Raw genomic sequence first — 18903 nt, 5'->3', positions numbered from 1 at the left:
CCCATTATTTTGGGAATGAGCTGGCTAGCCCTACATGATCCGCTGGTGGGCTGGCATCAAAGAGTGGTTTCCTTCGGTTCCGCACATTGCTTAGAACACTGCAGGGGGGAAAAGGGGTCAGCAGGGGCCCAAGCCACCCTAGCAGGGACGGAAGTGATGGAGAAGGGGAAGGTGCCATCACAGTATGCTGATCTCAGCGACGTGTTCAGCGAGAAGGAAGCTGACCAACTACCCCCGCATAGGCCCTTTGATTGCCAGATCAATTTACTCCCTGGAGCACAGCTCCCTGTAGGCAGGTTGTATGCCATGTCAGACAGGGAGATGCAGGAGTTGCGAGCGTTCATTGACAAGAACCTGAAGAGAGGCTTCATCAGAGAGTCCAAGGCCGCGGGGGGTAGCCCAGTGTTTTTTGTGGATAAAAAGAACACGGACAAGCCGAGACTGGTATGTGACTTTCGGGCCCTAAATGCAGTGACAGAGCCGGTGGCTTTTCCTATGCCCAGGATTGATGATATTTTGACCAGGGTGCGAAAAGGAAAGATTTTTACAAAGCTGGACCTAAGGGGGGCGTACAACCTGATACGTATAAGGAAAGGGGATGAATGGAAGACCACCATGTTCACCCCTTTGGGGGCATTTGAATATCTCGTTATGCCTTTTGGATTACAAGCAGGCTCCGCGTGTTTTCAAGCCTTTATGAATCATGTACTGGGGCCTTTGCTCTACAAGAATTGCGTGGCCTTCTTAGATGACGTGTTGGTGTATTCGGAGAATGAGGAGCAACATGTGAGAGACGTCAGAGAAGTGTTGAGCAGGCTGCATGCCAACAGACTGTGGGTGAAACTGGAGAAGTGTCAGTTTCATACCAAGGAGGTGGAATTCCTGGGGTACCGCTTGTCAGACAAGGGGTTGGCCATGGACCCCGGCAAGGTTCAAGCGGTGCTGGAATGGAAAACCCCCAAGACTAAGAAGGATGTGCAGAGGTTCCTAGGGTTTGGAAACTTTTATCGTAAGTTCATCCGAAACTTCGCTCACCTGACGGCGCCCATCACGGACTGTCTCAGCAGCAAAAAGAAGTTTGTTTGGACGGGGGAGGCGGAGCGAGCGTTTGAGGAACTGAAAAAGGCCTTCGCCTCTGACGAACAACTTCTACATGTGGATTTACAAAAAAAACTGAGGGTCGAAACAGACGCTTCTGACAGAGCCATAGGGGCGGTGCTTCTTCTGCAGCCAGGGAAGGAGGGGTCCGAGTGGCGACCGTGTGCCTTCTTTTCGCGAAAGCTGAACAAATCGGAGAGAAACTACACGGTGTATGACCGGGAACTTCTTGCGATTTATGAGGCCTTCCGGAGATGGAGGCACCTACTAATTGGTGCACAACAGAAGGTGCAAGTACGCACGGACCATAAGAATCTAGAGTATTGGAGAACTGCGCGAGTGCTCAACCAACGGCAGTTGAGATGGGCCCAGGAGTTCTCCAAATTTAACTTTGAGATTTGTTACGTACCAGGCCAGGAGAACGTTAGGGCGGACGCTCTATCACGCAAACCTGAATATTTGGAGGGAGAGGGTGCACCCGAAGAGACCCATGTCATTCCCGAGGATCGCTGGGTGTGTGGGGCGGCACTGGTGGGGCTAAGGGAACTGATAGAGGGAACGGTGCAGGATGAATATGCCCAGGACAAACTCAGGGGTCTCAGGAGGGAGGGAGACAAACCCGGGGGTTTTGAGGAGAGAAACGGGGCGTTGTACTACAAGGGAGCGTTATACGTACCTGAAGGAGAATTGAGGGAAAAGGTACTCAAGCAACTGCACGATAGCCCCACAGCAGGGCATTTTGGGCAACACAAAACCATGTGGCTGGTTACCAGGGAATTCTGGTGGCCCAAGGTCAGGGAAGATGTGCGGGAGTATGTGAGAGGGTGTGACCGATGTCAACGAGCCAAGGGGGAGAGGCGGGCACCGGCAGGTTTATTAGAACCACTCCCCACGCCGGAAAGACCATGGGAGGCAGTGGCAATAGATTTTATGACTGATCTGCCCAGGTCCAAAGGGAAGACAGCCATTATGGTTGTGGTAGACCTGTTAACCAAGATGGCCCACTTTATAGCCTGCTCACATGCGGTCACAGCAGAAGAAACCGCTAAATTGTTTGTGGAAAATGTGTTTAGATTGCATGGTGCCCCCTTGAGGGTGGTTTCGGACCGAGGGAAACAATTTACTTCCAGGTTCTGGAGGAAGCTCATGAGCTTATTGCATGTAGAGGTGAATTTCTCAACTGCCCGTCATCCAGAAACCAACGGGCAGGCGGAAAGAGCTAATGGTGTCCTCCAGCAATATTTGAGGTGTTATGTGAATGACAGAGAGAATGATTGGGTGGAGAAGCTGGCGTTGGCAGAATTTGCCTATAACAATGCGGAGAACGTGTCCACGGGAATGAGCCCTTTTTTGGCCAATCACGGGTGTCATCCCCGAGCCTTCCCAGGGGGGGAGGGGGAGAACTGGAGCGTTCCAGCCGCAGAACAGTTCGTTGAAGAAATGGAAGCGATCCATCGCCAGCTCCAACTTAATTTAAACAGGGCGAAGGAGGAATATAAGAGGCAGGCAGACAAAACCAGAAGGGAAGGAGAAAGCATTAGGGTGGGGGATCAGGTGTGGTTGTCCACCCAAGGGTTACCATTTAAAGGAGGTTGTAAGAAGTTAAGACCCAAAAGACTGGGCCCATTTGAAGTCACGCAACAGGTCAACCCAGTGGCTTTCAGACTCCGGTTACCTAACCACATGAAGTTGCACCCAGTGTTCCACAGATCATTGCTGTCACTGTATATAGGGGACAGAGAGGGGAGGGTCAATAGGGGACCAGCTATGGAGGAAAAAGAACACAGCTACCATGTAGCGGAGATTCTCGATTCCAGGTGGAGGGGAGAGCAAGTAGAGTATTTGGTAATGTGGGAAGGGGAGCCGGAGTCGGAAAACACCTGGGTCAGGGCAGAGGATGTAGATGACGAGGTTTTGATTGAAACTTTTCATCAGAGATTCCCTCGGAAACCCCAGCCAGTGGCGAGGTTCCGGAGGGAATACTTCGCCACCACCGACGAAGAAGAAGAGTTGGAGGGGTTCGCTGATTCCGAGGTGGAGGAGGATTCAGCGAGTCGGAACGAAGACCGATGGAGGGAAATGTTCGAGACGTCGGAAGATGAGGAGGATTCTTTTAGGGGTTTCAGCTCCTCACCGCCCAGAGGAGAGAGAAGGGGCGGGGAAGAGGGGGGCCCTGGAGGGGAGGTGGATGTCAGGGAACTGACATCGGAGGAAAGGGAAGTGGTAGGGATCCCAGAGACTGGGAGAGAGTCAACAGCTAAAGCAGGGACCAGTAGGGGGAGCGCGGGGTCTCTGGAGGAGGATCTCAGTAATGCTGAGAGAAACGCAGCAGCCCAGGCAGGAAGCAGAAGGGGAGAGAAAGGGGTGAGAGACACTTCGAGCGAAAATAGCGGGGAGGTGTCAGAAGCAACTGCAGGGAGACCTATGCTTCGCCGGAAGCTGTCACGTCGTGAGTCCAGGAGACGCGTTTCCGTTAAGGAACTTCTTTGCTGGAAGCGCTTCCGCAGACAGCCACTGTCGGACTCTACAAGTGACTAGAGCAGACATGTCTGAGGAGCTCTGTCACACACAGAGGTTTGTGGGGTCGCACAAACTCTGAAGGGGCACTATTTTAAGCACAAGCAGCTAATCATCCCCTGACAGGTTCCAAACTACAAGAAAGAAGATTCCACCTAAACATTAGGAAGAACTTCCTGACAGTAAGAGCTGTTTGACAGTGGAATTTGCTGCCAAGGAGTGTGGTGGAGTCTCCTTCTTTGGAGGTCTTTAAGCAAAGGCTTGACAACCATATGTCAGGAGTGCTCCGATGGTGTTTCCTGCTTGGCAGGGGGTTGGACTCGATGGCCCTTGTGGTCTCTTCCAACTCTATGATCCTATGATTTCATGACAATGGGTATAATTTAAAATTTAAAAATTGTATGAGAAAATTTAAAAATTGTAAGAACATAATATATGTATGTAAGAAATCCTAAACTCGAATAAAATAAAATAAATTTTAAATAAAGAAAGTAATGCAAAACAGATTAATCAATTCGACTTTTAAAAACAACTCCTAAAACAGCAATTTAACATGAATTTTACTATCTAACGAGAGCATTGATCCATAAAATGAAAGCAATAATCAATGTACTGTACTATAAAAGAAAGAAGGCAGTACTTTAGATTCAAATTAAAATTATTATTTTTTCTTACCTGCACTGATTGATAGACATTGTTTGGATGGGGGGGCTTTTATACATTGCCGCAGTCACACAATCAATCAAAAACAGAGAACAAGCCACAGTCACAAAAACGAAAAAGCCAAATAAAAACGCAATTTCTTTTAGCAAAAAAGAAAAAAGCACCAGATATAAGCTCCAAATATCACCTCAGAACACTGCAATTGGAAATGGAAGGCTTTGATTACAATGGGGGGGGGGCAGAAATTAGCAGCGCAACAGTGAAAACAGAAGCTCAGGAGCACGTTCGGCTTCCGAAGCAAAGTTCGCAAACTGGAACACTGACTTCCAGGTTTGCAGCATTCGAGTTCAAAGTTGTTGAGGAACTAAGCTGTTTGAGAACCGAGGTACCACTGTATATAGACATGGTTGCCATACATCCAGAATTGTAAACAGCGTCTGGGCGGAAATTGCTGAAATGTCCGGGAAAATCTCGACATATGGCAGCCCATGTCGCAAGCGTAGATTTCGGCAAACTTCACTTTAAAGGGAAGTCCCCTTTCTGCACATAGCTGTTGGTTCTCTTTCTGCACAAAACTGCTGCATTGTGGGGAAGCCTTGCTTCTTCTCTCTTGCATTCTGGGAAAGTCTTGCTTACAATCTGCTTCTGCAGAAACTGTACAAAACTGTTCCAAACACCAGGACATTCTTTTCCTTGTTCAGTCATCCTAAACGCATGGAAAACAACATGACCTGCTCTCCATGCCTAGCTGACCACATCTACAGAACTTGATTGTTATATTGTTTCGTGCCATATTAATCTCTAGTTACAATTCAATTAGGAGGCTTCATGCCTGTCTAGCTCTAGCTCCGATTCCCAGCCTTTACTCCATCAATGATAAATGATCACATGTAATCCCCACCTCTCACATGTAATTCCCGCCTTAGTACTTATGTTAACCAATCACAAGTTTCTTTGTGTATGTATCAACCAATCAGCCACAGGCCCACCTGTGGCAATGCTTGTAATATTCAATAAAAGAGGCTCTCAGGGTCCGCCCAGACAGACGCCTCATGTTACACCTGCCTCTCTCGTCTCCCGTGATTTTTCATTCCTACATCACTTGAAATGGATACGCGCCCCCACCCCACCCCCAGTTCCTTCAAGCCCTCCTCAGAAGGCCTGGTTTCAGACCCTTGATAATCTAGATTGACTCCTCTGCATCATCTTCATGAAGTTTTCCCTTAGCATATATACAAGCTTTCAATCTGTGAGTTTTGTTCTGCAAATCCATTTTTTAAAATCTAACTTAAATGTTGCATTCAACTGATGGTAACTTGACCAGTCTCCCTCCCAACTAGAGGAAGAAGTTCCCTTTATAGGGACCCCACATACAATTAAGCAATACCACACGGCCCTAAACCTAACCTCCCAATACATCAACCTCAGCGGGTAAACTATTGGTCTGCTGTGTCAAAGTTTTACTGGACGTTTGGACAATATTGGTGAGAGCACAGGGAATCTCACAGTCACCACTTCCCCTGGAATAAGAATCACTTCCGTTCAAACCAGTAAGTATGTCTGCAATTATGACAATCTGACCAATGCCTAGATTACTTAAGCCCTATATCGGACTCCTCTTCATGGGTTTTCCCCCCTGAATATAGAGCATGGTCCAATCCCCTGGACATTCTCAGACATACAGAAGTCCTTCTCAAGGTCATGAAGGAATCTGAAGAGGTGATTCAAGCAACACAAAAGGAGATTCCTCCTAAAGACGAGGAAGAACTTTCTGATAGTAAGAGACAACAGTGAAAAGGAACTCCCTCAGAAGAGAGAGGACTCTCCTTCATTGGAGGTATTTAAGAAGAAGTTGGATGGCCATCTGTCATGGATGCTTGAAATGACCTTTTTTCTGCATTGGCGGGGGTTGGACTAGATTCCAAATCTACCATTCCGAGTGAAATTTTCTCCACATTCCATGCGCTGATATGCTTTAAACCCTGTATGAATAATTTGGTGGGCCATGAGAGTGGCACTCTGACTGAAGCTCTTTCCGCATTCCAAGCACGGATAAGGTTTCTCCCCTGTATGGACTCTTTGATGGGAAGTGAGATTGTCCTTTCGACTGAAGCTCTTACCACATTCCAAGCACTGATATGGTTTCTCCCCTGTATGAATTCTTTGATGGGAAGTGAGGCTATTCCTTCGAATTAAGCTCTTTGTTTGATGGGAGGACTGGGAGCTCTGACAGATGTTCTCTCCAAACTTTGAATATTTATCGGACTTCTCCGCTATGTCGATTCTGTTGTGGTTCCCCTTGTTCTTCCCTTCCAATTCATCACCATCTACAATGAAGAGAGTAGCTAATTAGAGCTTCAGGAAGAAACGGAGCTCCAGATTATTGAACAATGTTAATGGATGCTTGTGATAGAGGAAGAACTGAAGAGAGTTAGATGTGAGGCCTTACTATAGTTTTCACTGCCTTTTTTCGCTGGAATTTCTTGCCTTTTATCTGGGATAGATTTTGTTTGGCTCAGTCATGGAGTCCAATCCATGTTGAAGGTCAGTCATCTCTTTGGTCAACAAAATGCAGACAGAAGCAAAAGCAAAAATGAGACTTCCCTGTGTGGTGCGCTCAGTGGTGGGTCGAGGGAAGTGCTCTGATACAGTCGAGAAAGAGGAAGGACAGTTAAAAAGCATTCTGGGAATTTAGGAACCGGGAAAGAAGAGAAACCAAGGTTAGTAATAAAAGAAGGGAAAGTGCACAGCGCCATCTGGCAGACAATTTTAAAAGTGCAGGCAAAATGTGTTGATGTGCTCATCCTCTGTATTTGAAGCCGACTCCTCTATCTCTTCCATTATTAAATAGTGGGAATAATATTCATAACCTGACGACTCCCAACAGTTTGAAATATTACAGACTTGGAGGTTCTGGTCTTATTTAAAGACATCACCAGCCAAACCTGGGCCAAAGCATATTAACCTGTGTACATAAGAAAAAGAAATGGAAGGTCAAGATGGCTGAGAAGAAAATACAATCTAAAATAACTGTTACTGCCAGCTCCCAAGGTAGGAGACTTTCAATAGCAGAAACTGATCCCAATGCAGATTTGAAAGACTTGATAGTCAACATGAACAAAAATATAAATGATAAACCGGATTCAATGAACAATAAGATTGAACAACATTTAAAAATAATAATAGATCTCCAAGGTCAGGTAAAAGACCTGACAATAAAAAATAAGGAGCTAGACAAAACAGTTCAAGAATTAAAAATCAAGACAAGAAGAAGTGTCCAAATGGATTCAGGATGAAAATAAAGACCTGAGGAAAAATCAGGAGATTATACCGGATGACATAACAGAGATAAAGAAGGCACAAGAGCAATTATTAGATCAGATTGCCGTCTAGGACATGTATCGGCATCAAATGGTTCTGCACTTCTGAGGAATTCCTGAATCCCAAAATGAACAAATTGAGAATAAAATAATCCAAGAGTTAGCAAAGTGGATGGGAGTACAGGAAGACGAATTATTAATGGATGTGGACAAAATATTTAGGATCAGATCAGAAAGATCAAACATGTACAAAGGCCCAGGAGATTACCTAGTGTTTATAAACTCAAGGCTACTGAAAGACAAAATATTTCAAAAAGAAGCCAATGTAAATTAGTAATCGAAGATGGAGAATGAATGAAAAGAATTTAAATGTTGAAAAGATTCTACGTAAAGCACAGGAATTACTTAGAGAATTCTTCCAAATTAATAAAGAGCAAGATACAGATAGTAGAATAATATGGGAGGTGAGCAAAGCTGGTATAAGAAGATTTTATATTCAACAAAATGTGATTCATAAAAGAAACAGAGAAAAGAAAATGTATCAAATTAGAAAAGAAATAGAAGAAAATGAGGAAATATTAGCCAAACATCCAAAACAAGATCAAGATAGAGCTAATGTTAAAAAGTATAGACCAATCTCTCTACTTAATGTGGATTAGAAATTTTTTGCTAATATATTGGCCAACAGGCTGAAGAAGGTCATGTCAGAATATATCCATAAAGACCAGGCAGGTTTTCTGCCTGGAAGACATATGAAGGATAATATTAGGAATATAGTAGATATTTTGGAAAAGTTGGAAGCAAGAAAAAATTGTAAAGCAATGTTAATGTTTATTGATGCGGAGAAGGCCTTTGATAATGTACTTTGGAGTTTTATGACACATAATTTAGAAAGTATTAGGGTTGGTCAAGAGTTTTTAAACAGTATTAATGCGATCTATCAGGAACAAAAAGCTAAAATTATAGTAAATAATGTGGTATCAGAGAAAATTAGAATTGAGAAGGGTACCAGGCAAGGGTGCCCCCTTTCCCCTCTGCTCTTTATTTCGGTCCTTGAGGTCTTGTTAAGCATGATAAGGAAAGATGAACAAATTAAAGGTATAGTAGTAGGATCCAAACAGTATAAATTAAAAGCCTTTGCAGATGACTTAGTGTTGACATTACAAGATCCAGACTCCAGTGCAGTAAAAGCACTGGAGACAATACAGGAGTTCAGACAGGTAGCAGGATTTAAGTTAAATAAGAGCAAAATTAAAGTATTAGAGAAAAATCTGGACAATGAGGAAAGGAAATTACTACAAGAAAAGACAGGCCTACTTTTTGTGAAAAAAGTTAAATATCTGGGGGTTAATTTGTCGGTGAAAAATTTGAATTTATACAAAGATAACTACGAGAAATTATGGAATGAAATCAAGAGAGATTTAGCGATTTGGTCAAATTTAAAATTGTCATTAGTGGGCCGGATTTCTGTGGTTCAGATGAATGTATTGCCAAAGATGTTTCTTTTTGTTTCAAGCCCTCCCAATTATTCACAATGTGAAATGTTTTAAAGAATGGCAGAAAGCTTAATCTAGATTTATCTGGCAGGGGGGAAACCCAGAATTAAGTATAAATTACTAATGGACTCAAAAGAAAAAGGGGGATTCTCCCTGCCAGATTTGAAGATTTATTTTGAGGCTGCAGCTCTCTGCTGGGTTAAGGAATGGATACAACTGGATGATGCTGATGTTTTAGACTTGGGGGGATTTGGCAATGTGTTTGGATGGCATGCTTCTCTATGGTATGACAAGGTAAAGGCCCATAATGGTTTTAAAAATCATGTAATTAGAAAATCTCTATATAATGTTTGGCTAAAATACAAAGATCTCTTAGAGAGGAAAACACCCAGATGGCTTTCGCCAATGGAGGAAAAGGCCCTCAAAAAGTGAAATATGGAAACCAAGTGGTTGAGATACGCTGATCTGTTACTGGAAGATAAAGAAGGATATAAATTAAAACCATTTGATCAAATTAAAGATAAAATAAATTGGCTACATTATCACCAGATTAATGAACTGTAAAAATTAGATAAGAAAAATGGTTTTGCTTCTGAAAAAACTAAGTTGGAAACGGAGTTGTTGGACTCTAAAGTTAAAAAATTTGTCTAAAATGTATAATTTATTGTTGGAATGGCATACAAAGGATGAACAAGTTAAATCTGTGATGATAGACTGGGCAAGAGATTTGGAACACAGCATAATGTTTGAAGATTGGGAGAGGTTATGGAGGAAAGGGGTCAAGTTCACTGCATGGACGGTGTTAAAGGAAAATATAATGAAAATTATGTATAGATGGTACTTAACTCCTGTAAAATTGGCAAAGATATATCACAATAGTGATAACTTATGTTGGAAATGTAAAGAAAAAGAAGGTACTTTTTATCATATGTGGTGGAGCTGCCCCAAGGTGAAAGACTTCTGGGAGAACATTTATAATGAATTGGGGGAAAAGTTGAAATATACATTTATTAAGAAACCAGAGGCCATTCCTCTTGGAATAACAGGATTGGAACTGCCCAAGAAAGATGCTAGACTGTTTTTGTATGCCACAATTGCTGCTAGAATTTTGTTGAGCAAGCCCCAGTACCTCTCCAGCCCCATCCATCCATGTCCCCATCTCCCCTCCCCTGGGACTCACCAGATCTCTCGGACGTCCCTGGGAGGGAACGCTCAGAGGCTGTGAGGAGGGATGCAGGAGACAACCTGACCAGGTCAACTGTCCATCTTCCCCCTTCCATCCTCGCTAGCTTTACAGATTCAGACTCTTTCATCCTTCCTGAGGAGTCGAGAAGCCACCACAAGCTGCAGGGCCCTGGGAGAGAGGAAGAAGCAAAGGGAGCCTCAGAGGCCCTGCAGGGATTCTCCTGCCCTAGATATTCCCCTGCTCCTGGAGAAGCACAAATGGGGCAGCCCCTTCCCAACAGAAACCCCATTTGAAACATCTCCAGTGGTTCCAATTTAATCTGTTTGCACCTCACTCCACTTCATTAGAGCTGCTGAGAGACCCTAGAAGGTTGGGAATAGGATCTGGCTCCTGCTGTTTCTTAGCCACCTCCTCATTTTCCTTATTCACGCAAAAGGGAGTGATTTTTGGTTGTGCTTTCTTTAGAGAAGCTCTCTTTGGAGCAGGGCCCGTGGCAATCGGGGAGAGACCAGAAATTTTGTAACCACTCCAGGTCAACACCATCTTTACCCTTAATTCCATATCATGTTTCCTTATACCATTTGTAGCAATTAAAGCTTTTCTAACTGCAGCAATTTCTGTGTCATTCACTTATTGTTCTGCAGAATGTGGAGGCTAAACTGGTGACTGCTGCTGGAACCATGTAAGACCGCTCCTAAAGGATTTACTTTGAAAGTGTTGGTGCTGACCTTTAAAGCCCTGAATGGCCTTGGCCCAGGATACCCGAAGGAGCATCTCCACCCCCATCGTTCAGCCTGGTCACTGAGGTCCAGCACCAAGGGCCTTCTGGTGGTTCCCTCACTGCAAGAAGAGAAGTTACAGGGAAGCAGGCTGAGGGCCATGTTGGTAGTGGCACCATCCGTGTGGAACACACTCCCATTAGTTGTCAAGGAGATGAGTAACTATGTAACATTTAGAAGACACCTGAAGGCAGCCCAGAGTGTCTGGGAAAACGCAGTCAGATGGGTGGCAGGTAAATATTATTATTATTGTTATTATTATTATTCACACAGGATTCTGATGGCGGTGGCAGCTTCACCCCAGTGCCTTGCCAGGGCAGGAGGGGCTTGGTCTTCCTAAAAATGTTGAGCTGAGCAAGGCTGGATGCAGCTCCTGCCCCCAAGAGTGGCACATGCCACTCTGTGCACTTGCTCAGCTGGGAGGGGGCAGATGTTTAGCTGCTGATCCATCACAAGGTTGGAAACCAGATCTCACCCGGCCCTAGGGACTCCTCCCAAGAATCCTGGGAGCCAGAATTGGTTCAGGACCCTGAGAGGTGCAAGGAGACAGCTTCAGCCCTGCTGCCCAAAGACTGCAATTCCCAGAGTGGTCACCAATCCCCCCTTCTTGCCAGGGAACTCTGGGAATTGTATTTGGGTAGATGGTGGGAGAGGGTCTCCCCTCCAGTCTCCACACTTGGGCGGGGCTGTATCTCCCCACTCCACAGGGCGTCTCCTTCCTTCGATTCCATGGATGCTTCTCTGTGTTATGAAATGCGACCCTTCCCCTCAATCTGAAGGGGGCTTATTTGCATGCCCCCCTTTTGTTGCCCCAAAGACCCCTCCCCCAAAAGGAAGGCAGCATCTTGATCCAAAGGAAGAAGAGAGTCGCAGACCTGCTGGACACTCAGCCCCTCCCTGGCTTGGCGGAGAGGAATTGGGGGCAGGACCCTCCGCTCCCTGACTTGGGGGGTCATCTCCCCCCCCCATGCATGAGCCGAACGGGGGGCCGTGCCTCCTCCCTTGCAGCCCTGGGACCCCCTTCTCCCCGCTGCACCCCAAGGGGGAAGAGAGAAGAGACTCACCGGATTCCAGGAGGGGCACCGAGGAAGTTTTTGCAAAGCAGAGAGAACAAAGCAGCCTCCTCTTTGCTGGCAGGAAGGGACTGGGCAGGGAGGGGCTTCTGCTGGGGAGGACCTTGCCCTCCCCCGCCCTCCCCTTCCTGTCCTCTCTAGGAATCCCGCTCTGCTCCTTTTAACCCTTGGCAAGCCGAGGGCATCCAGACCGCCCCTCCCTCCCTCCCCCTCCCTGCCTGCTTCTGCGCTCTAGGGGCTGCCCTCCCTTCTCCATCTGGGCCAAGGACTCTCCATCAAGCCCCCCCCCCATCTTAGGCTGACTGACGACAAGGGAGGTGGGGGGTTCCCCGTTACCATTCTGCCCTGTGCATCTGGATCCCAACTTTGAAATGACTAAATAATTGAATGTTAAAGCGCCTTAAAAGCTGTGAGGATACTGTCTCCTTGGATCTCATTTCAGTCAGGAAGGGAAAGATCTTCTAGAAAGAGAAGAATCCCAAACCAGTTATGAAGGGTGTGGTGACCCCCTGGGTCTTCTATACTGTCAGAAGTACCTCAGGAGCGTGGAAACTGACAGAAAGGACCACCTTGTTTAAGAATCAAAATATTAAGCTGCAACAGCTAAGTTAAGGAGCTGAAGTGAAATAACTGGAAATAAGCTCAGCATTGGCCATCCTCTCTAGACACCTGTAACATCGAAGAGGAATAACTTTAAAAAAGCAACAGAAGTTTAAAAAAGCTGTGCATTTACTACTTTGTTTACAAGCATGTAACACACACTAAATTTAGTACAATTTATTAATAGGTTTACTGTTTCCTGAAAGAACATTATCTATCTCATGACACGTCCTTTGCTTTTTTCAACTTTGTTCTGTAAAATAAATCTTTCTTGTTTGTTCAACTTCTGCCAGAGTTTCCAAGGATATTTGTTTACGTTCACACAGAAAGATAATCCTATTTTTATTTTAAAGTATCCCAATAATAATTGGGACAAAATATTTTAAAAGCTGGCAAAGAGACCTTGCCAATTGTATATGGCAAGGGAAGAAAACCAGAATAAAATCAGAAATAATGATGGGGCCAAAAGAAACGGGGGCATTTGCAGTCCTAGATTTAAGAAGATATTTTGAAGCAGCGTGCTGGAGTTGGATGAAAGAGTGGATGTTACTAAAAGATACTGAAGTTTTGGAACTAGAAGGCTGGGACAAAATATCATCATCAATCTTTATTACAGTCCAGAGACCCAACAAATCGTTACAAAGCAATACACAATTCATACAGCCTACCTCCATGTTAAACAAGCATTTTGTTCAGAATATAGGGATTATTTGTTCTTGCAACCACCGATAGAAACTTTGCCACTGCTAATGTTCTAGCATTTCTCCGGTCTTCCAATAGGAACCTGACATAGTGAGCCTCTGATTTTCCTGGGAAAGGTACCAGCAAGGGTAGTATCAGTTCAGCCCTGGCTTGCTCATATTTTGCACAATGCAACAAAATATGTTTTGTGGAATCGATATCTTGAGCACACAAGCAAAGTCTGTCCTGGTAGGGAACTCCTCTCAACCTGCCATCCTGTTTTAGGGCAGCCCACCACGCTTTAGTTGAAATTGGGCATTCACCAGCTTCTAACAGAAGTATGGAGTTGGTACCGTTGGGTACCTGCAGCAGAGATCGTAGAAATTTCGCCTGAAAGCCATCTAGCTTTGGCAGGTCCCCATTATGCCAGACATTTGCAGAGTATAGGAGTTGGGAAATGGGTTTTGCATTGAAAACCCTTACAGCTGCTGGAACATATTTGACGCCCTTTGTGAAAAAGAAAATGAATATGGCTAGCTTTGTGATCTCCACCTTTTGAAGGGAGGTTTGCCAGTGGTGCTTCCAAGATCCTGTATGATGGAGTGTGAGCCCTGGATAACTGAAGTATTTGATCTGTTCAAGGTTATGGCCATCCAGCACCCATTTAGACCGGGAGAAGCTTCTTTCGAAAACTAAAATTTTAGATTTTTCATAATTAATGGATAAACCATTTCCAGAACAGTAATCAGGAAATTTCCTCAGCAGATAATTCAAACCCGGTTTGGAACGTCAGATGATGGCCGCGTCATCAGCATATAAAATGGCATCGTTAGTGGTAGTGTCGACTTGAGCTCCGCATCAATTGATGCACTTTTTATTATTTTTATCAGTCTTTTATTAGCTTTTATCAGCCGCAGTATTTTATCTTTGTCATTCGGCAGCTATTATATTTACAAAGCTTGAGTCAAGGGACAAAATATAGGGTTGGCATGGATATTTATTCTATGGGAAAATACAATTGCATAAAGGATTTCAGAACTGCCTTGTGAGAAAGGCCCTATTTGAGGTATGGGAGAGAACGAAATAGAGAATTATAGAAAGAACTCCATGGTGGACCTCTCCAATAGAGGCAACCTCGACATTAAAAAAAAAATGCCTGGCCAACTTATAGAGATTTAGCAGAAGGAATGAATGAAAATATCAAATTAAAAGAATACGAAGAACTCAAAATACTGGGAATAAATTGGTTAGAATATTTCCAACTTAAGGCTACATATGAGAAAGATATAAAAACTGGGGGATTTGGGAATAAAATATCAAAATTAGAAAGAGAGGTTTTACAAAATAATCAAAAAACACTCCAAAATATATAGATTATTAGATAAAGTCCTCCCAGATCAAGAAGTCAAAGCAGTGAATATTCTAAAGTGGGAATGGGATTTAGGATATACAATTGATTCTGAAGATTGGAAAAAGTTTTGGGGAAAAAATATAAAATTTACGGCTTGCTATTCATTAAGAGAGAATTACCGTATTTTTCGCTCTATAACACGCATATGACCATAACACGCATGTAGTTTTTAGAGGAGGAAAACGAGGAAAAAATATTCTAAATGAAACAGTGGATGTATGATTTTTATGGTTCATGCTGTGGCCACAGACATGTGATCTGACAGTGAGTTTGGGGTAGCCCAATGCAAAAATCCTGAGGATCCATGTGGATCCGTGCTTTGTAACCACGTTTTAAGTGGGGAGGGAAGGAAATGAACTCAAGGGACAAGGAGCTTTTCCGCGGGGAGGAGGGAGGGAAAGAGCACTGTTGCTTTAAAGGTATACTTAAGGTATTTGCCCTGTGCCTGGGTTTTTTTTTTCCATTTAACAGTTTGCAGCCTTTTCCTTCCGCTCCTTGTTTTGAGGCGGAATAGATTTGAGCAAGTGAGGAGGACTTGGATTGCAGGGGATTCGCCATTAGCTGTGTAAAAGTGCTCCTCCTTGCAGCCTGAATGATAAGCAGCCACCAGCAGCAATAGAATGGAGCACACAAAAGCGGTAGGGGCACTAGGACCCAGACAATGCTCAAATCTATCCTGCCTGAAAACAAGCTGCTCCAACCCAGCCGATCAGCTGAGACGCGGGGGATTTGCAAAGTTTTCCCCTCTCCCTCATGCCCTCCCCAGCCTTTTTTTTTACTTCCTGGTTTTCACTGCGCTGGCTCAGAGCTTGAGGTTGGTTTTATTTTGCTGCTGGTTGCTTAAATTTTATCTTTCCTGCCGTCCCTCTGCAGCCTCATTGCTCTGTTTAGAGAGCGCGCAGACCTTTGCTAGCGTCTGTCCCTCCTCCCGTGTAAGCGGCTGCTGCCGGCTTTGCTGCTATGGCTCTCCTTCCCTCCCTCCTTCCTGGCTCCAGGTCGCTTTAAAGAAAGCAAAGTGAGAGCCTCGTAGAGCGTGTAAGCGGCTCCCGCTTTGCCTGACTGACGGCAGCCATGGCATCAAGGGCCCCCCCCCCCCATCTTAGGCTGACTGACGCCGAGGGAGGTGGGGGGTTCCCGGGTACCATTCTGCCGTGTGCATCTGGATCCCTACTTTGAAATGACTAAAAACCTGAATGTTAAAGCGCCTTAAAACCTGTGAGGATACTGTCTCCTTGGATCTCATTTAAGTCAGGAAGGGAAAGATCTTCTAGAAAGAGAAGAATCCCAAGCCAGTTATGAAGGGTGTGGTGACCCCCTGGGTCTTCTATACTGTCAGAAGTACCTCAGGAGCGTGGAAACTGACAGAAAGGACCACCTTGTTTAAAAATAAAAATATTAAGCTGCAACAAGTAAGTTAAGGAGCTGAAGTGAAATAACTGGAAATAAGCCCAGCATTGGCCACCCTCTCTAGACACCTGTAACATCGAAGAGGAATAACTTTAAAAAAGCAACAGAAGTTTAAAAAAGCTGTGCATTTACTACTTTGTTTACAAGCATGTAACACACACTAAATTTAGTACAATTTATTAATAGGTTTACTGTTTCCTGAAAGAACATTATCTATCTCATGACACGTCCTTTGCTTTTTTCAACTTTGTTCTGTAAAATAAATCTTTCTTGTTTGTTCAACTTCTGCCAGAGTTTCCAAGGATCTTTGTTTACTTTCACACAGAAAGATAATCCTATTTTTATTTTAAAGTATCCCAATAATAATTGGGACAACATATTTTAAAAGCTGGCAACGAGACCTTGCCAATTGTATATGGCAAGGGAAGAAAACCAAAATAAAATCAGAAATAATGATGGGGCCAAAAGAAACGGGGGCATTTGCAGTCCTAGTTTTAAGAAGATATTTTGAAGCAGCGTGCTGGAGTTGGATGAAAGAGTGGGTGTTACTAAAAGATACTGAAGTTTTGGAACTAGAAGGCTGGGACAAAATATCATCATCAATCTTTATTACAGTCCAGAGACCCAACAAATCGTTACAAAGCAATACACAATTCATACAGCCTACCTCCATGTTAAACAAGCATTTTGTTCAGAATATAGGGATTATTTGTTCTTGCAACCATAGGCGCCGACTCCATGGGGCTTGAGGGGGCTTGAGCCCCCTCAAAAAATTTTTTGGGGGGGCTCAGCCCCCCCAATAATCTCGGGCGCCCTTGCCGCCGTCCCCCGCCTCCTCCCCACCTGCTCCCTCCCCAGCCAGCCAGCCAGCCGCGCGCCCTAGCTGGAGAGCCCCGGCCGTCCCCCGCGAGAACAGGGGAATCCCCGGGGGCGGGGGCTTCTGCCTCTAGCCCCAGGTTTCCCGCATATCAGCTGTTCCGGAGCTGATTAATAGGCAGCAGCACGCTCTCCCCTATTCGCTCACGAGGGGGCGGCGCCACTTTATTTGCATATTCATGAGCTTATTTGCATATTCATGAGCTTATTTACATTTCACGAGCTTTCCCGGGCCCCCCCAATATTTTTTATAAGTCCGCGTCCCTGCTTGCAACCACCGATAGAAACTTTGCCACTGCTAATGTTCTAGCATTTCTCCGGTCTTCCAATAGGAACCTGACATAGTGAGCCTCTGATTTTCCTGGGAAAGGTACCAGCAAGGGTAGTATCAGTTCAGCCCTGGCTTGCTCATATTTTGCACAATGCAACAAAATATGTTTTGTAGAATCGATATCTTGAGGACACAAGCAAAGTCTGTCCTGGTAGGGAACTCCTCTCAACCTGCCATCCTGTTTTAGGGCAGCCCACCACGCTTTAGTTGAAATTGGGCATTCACCAGCTTCTAACAGAAGTATGGAGTTGGTACCGTTGGGTACCTGCAGCAGAGATCGTAGAAATTTCGCCTGAAAGCCATCTAGCTTTGGCAGGTCCCCATTATGCCAGACATTTGCAGAGTACAGGAGTTGGGAAATGGGTTTTGCATTGAAAACCCTTACAGCTGCTGGAACATATTTGACGCCCTTTGTGAAAAAGAAAATGAATATGGCTAGCTTTGTGATCTCCACCTTTTGAAGGGAGGTTTGCCAGTGGTGCTTCCAAGATCCTGTATGATGGAGTGTGAGCCCTGGATAACTGAAGTATTTGATCTGTTCAAGGTTATGGCCATCCAGCACCCATTTAGACCGGGAGAAGCTTCTTTCGAAAACTAAAATTTTAGATTTTTCATAATTAATGGATAAACCATTTCCAGAACAGTAATCAGGAAATTTCCTCAGCAGATAATTCAAACCCGGTTTGGAACGTCAGATGATGGCCGCGTCATCAGCATATAAAATGGCATCGTTAGTGGTAGTGTCGACTTGAGCTCCGCATCAATTGATGCACTTTTTATTATTTTTACCAGGCTTTTATTAGCTTTTATCAGCCGCAGTATTTTATCTTTGTCATTCGGCAGCTATTATATTTACAAAGCTTGAGTCAAGGGACAAAATATAGGGTTGGCATGGATATTTATTCTATGGGAAAATACAATTGCATAAAGGATTTCAGAACTGCCTTGTGAGAAAGGCCCTATTTGAGGTATGGGAGAGAACGAAATAGAGAATTATAGAAAGAACTCCATGGTGGACCTCTCCAATAGAGGCAACCTCGACATTAAAAAAAAAATGCCTGGCCAACTTATAGAGATTTAGCAGAAGGAATGAATGAAAATATCAAATTAAAAGAATACGAAGAACTCAAATTACTGGGAATAAATTGGTTAGAATATTTCCAACTTAAGGCTACATATGAGAAAGATATAAAAACTGGGGGATTTGGGAATAAAATATCAAAATTAGAAAGAGAAGTTTTACAAAATAATCAAAAAACACTCCAAAATATATAGATTATTAGATAAAGTCCTCCCAGATCAAGAAGTCAAAGCAGTGAATATTCTAAAGTGGGAATGGGATTTAGGATATACAATTGATTCTGAAGATTGGAAAAAGTTTTGGGGAAAAAATATAAATTTTACGGCTTGCTATTCATTAAGAGAGAATTATATGAAGATGCACCACAGATGGTATATGGCACCA

The 18903-nt window shown here is 44.2% G+C and overlaps 2 protein-coding genes across 2 annotated transcripts in view; both read right to left on the bottom strand.

The window, feature by feature from the left end:
* Positions 1-18903, bottom strand: part of LOC309527313 (uncharacterized protein) — a 61175-nt gene that overhangs the window by 32722 nt on the left and 9550 nt on the right. The window lies entirely within an intron of this gene.
* Positions 5893-12314, bottom strand: LOC309527436 (uncharacterized protein). The gene is made up of 3 exons (XM_082214300.1): positions 12124-12314; positions 10275-10448; positions 5893-6605 (listed from the first exon to the last, which is right to left on the bottom strand). The coding sequence occupies exons 2-3, from the start codon at positions 10405-10407 to the stop codon at positions 6193-6195; spliced, it is 546 nt and encodes a 181-aa protein (XP_082070426.1). The 5' UTR covers positions 10408-10448; positions 12124-12314; the 3' UTR covers positions 5893-6192.

Source organism: Podarcis vaucheri, assembly GCF_965113315.1.
Source record: "Podarcis vaucheri genome assembly, chromosome: 2".
In the NCBI taxonomy this organism is placed as follows: Eukaryota; Metazoa; Chordata; class Lepidosauria; order Squamata; family Lacertidae; genus Podarcis; species Podarcis vaucheri.
Note: the sequence above shows the minus strand (reverse complement) of the source record. Positions and strands in the feature narration are given on the sequence as shown.

Excerpts from the sequence above, each read along its gene's own strand:
- LOC309527436 (XM_082214300.1), bottom strand. The coding sequence starts at position 10,407 with ATGAAAGAGTCTGAATCTGTAAAGCTAGCGAGGATGGAAGGGGGAAGA. Across the intron at positions 6,606-10,274 it reads AGGGACGTCCGAGAGATCTG|ATGGTGATGAATTGGAAGGG; the intron begins GTGAGTCCCAGG and ends TCTTCATTGTAG.